Source organism: Coffea eugenioides, chromosome 2, assembly GCF_003713205.1.
Source record: "Coffea eugenioides isolate CCC68of chromosome 2, Ceug_1.0, whole genome shotgun sequence".
In the NCBI taxonomy this organism is placed as follows: Eukaryota; Viridiplantae; Streptophyta; class Magnoliopsida; order Gentianales; family Rubiaceae; genus Coffea; species Coffea eugenioides.
This window is the reverse complement of record NC_040036.1, coordinates 76,279,300-76,281,291: the sequence shown is the minus strand read 5'-3', so window position 1 is coordinate 76,281,291 and position 1,992 is coordinate 76,279,300. Positions and strand designations below refer to the sequence as shown.

General features: G+C 37.4%; 1 protein-coding gene across 1 annotated transcript; it reads right to left on the bottom strand.

The window, feature by feature from the left end:
* Window positions 1-282: 282 nt before the first annotated feature.
* Window positions 283-1,265, bottom strand: LOC113760302 (secoisolariciresinol dehydrogenase-like). Its single transcript, XM_027302857.1, has 2 exons — window positions 1,225-1,265; window positions 283-1,087 (listed from the first exon to the last, which is right to left on the bottom strand). Exons 1-2 carry the CDS (start codon window positions 1,263-1,265, stop codon window positions 283-285), a joined length of 846 nt encoding a protein of 281 aa, XP_027158658.1.
* Window positions 1,266-1,992: the final 727 nt, after the last annotated feature.

Here is a 1,992-nt window from a genome sequence, read left to right as displayed (position 1 = left end):
ACCAATTGCAATAAAAGGTAGATAAAAAAAAACAAGGCAAAACACAAAAAATATATATATGTGGTGAGTGATACAATGCATTTTTCATGAATTAACATAAATAATCCTAAAACAAACGGAAAAACAGGGCAACAACAAAGTGGTACTTTGTTTAATACCTGATTTTATTTTCCTTTTTCAAAAATAAAATGCCTGAACTCCATCTTAACACTTAATTTGATTTATTATTGGAAATTCAAAAGGAAGAACTGGGGCAACAACAAAATGGCACTAAAATTCAATTCAAGAAACAATGAGTTTCTTGATGCCTTCCTTCATAGCAGTGTTGGTTGTGCTGTATCCACCATCAACTACAAGGTTTAGCCCACTAACATACTTGGATTCATCACAGGCAAGGTACAATGCAGCTTCTGCAATATCATCCGCCTCCAAGGTGGTCTCTTTCAAGTTGGCAATACCACACATGAATTCCTCTGCTTCCTTCTTCTCCTTCATTCCCATAGTATTCAGCAGCGCCGGAGTGGCGACCATAAATGGAGAAATACAGTTCACTCTGATCCCATACTGCCCCAACTCGACGCACAAGTTCTTGGTCAGCCCTATCACCGCATGCTTAGACGCAGTATAAGCATGAGAGGCATCGCCAGATGTGACCGAACAAATACTAGAAGTAAAAAGAATGCTTCCTCTCTTGGCAGGGACCATTACCCTAGAAGCATGTTTGGCACATAGAAATGCGCCAAACACATTAACGTCAATGACTTTTCTAAAGTTGTCATAATCAGCTCCTCCCATGATTGATGGATCAGCATTTCCTGCAATCCCCGCATTACCGAACATTATATCAAGCTTTCCATGTTTGGAAATCGCGGTGTCCACCACGTTTTTGACATCAGATTCATTTGTTACATCGCAGTGGAGATAAGAAAAGGATTCTATGGAATCGATTTCTTTGCATATGGAGTGGCCAAGATCATCTTGGACATCAGCAATGATGACCTTAGCACCATGCTCGGCAAACAGCCTCGCAGTGCATTCGCCAATGCCACTTGCACCGCCCGTAATCACAGCAACTTTGCCTTCTAACCTGTTGAAACAGGAATATTAGCTAGATATTCGAGACTTTTATGGTAACAGAATTGGTCTACTGCTCAAATGTTCAGGGAAAAGCTTATAACATAGTCTTTAATGATGATATTATTCGACATATTCATTTTTACTTGCCTCTTCATAATTGGAGAAGCGAAAGAACTGCCACTAGACATCCTCCAAGTACTTTCTGAGGAGACTCATTCATCTTGATCAAAATGTGTTTATAAAATCGAAGGTCCTAACCCATAGGGACTAATTAAATAAATATTTGTCCTGTTTGATCGGGAATTAGGCTAAAACTAATTAAATGAATATGCAGTTAATAAATAGTAATATTTTTCATTTTTTTCTTATAAAAACTAATAAATCGGTGAACCAACATATTGGCTGGTTGAACCAAAAAAAAACCGAAATCACACAATCAACTTGCCAGAGTTTAAAAAGCATCGGTTTAAACCATCCTCTTGTATTGTTCTAACTTTCGGTTAGTACCCATTTATCCAATATTAGTGCAAGTGGCTGACGTAAAAAAAAGAAAAAGAAAAAAAGTTCTAAGTAAGGGACCACGGGCAGGAACGGTTGCAACTGGCGGTTTTGTGCATTTTACATACCGTGTAATTTTATTTGTACATGATGTAATTTTATTTGCACAACGTGTAACATTAGAACAAAATTTTATAAGTCCCACACATATTATGAAAATCAAGATACAAAACGTAATTTGGACTATACAATTTTTTATAACCAAATTCTGACCATAAACTATGCAGAACGGTCCTTTTGATGACCCCCTTTGATGACCGTCCCTACCCTTATCCTTAAGTAAAATAGCAGGCTTTCATGTGCTGAATTAATCATTTTGGGTTAGCTTATTTGGTAAATTGAGTCCGTCTCGATGTA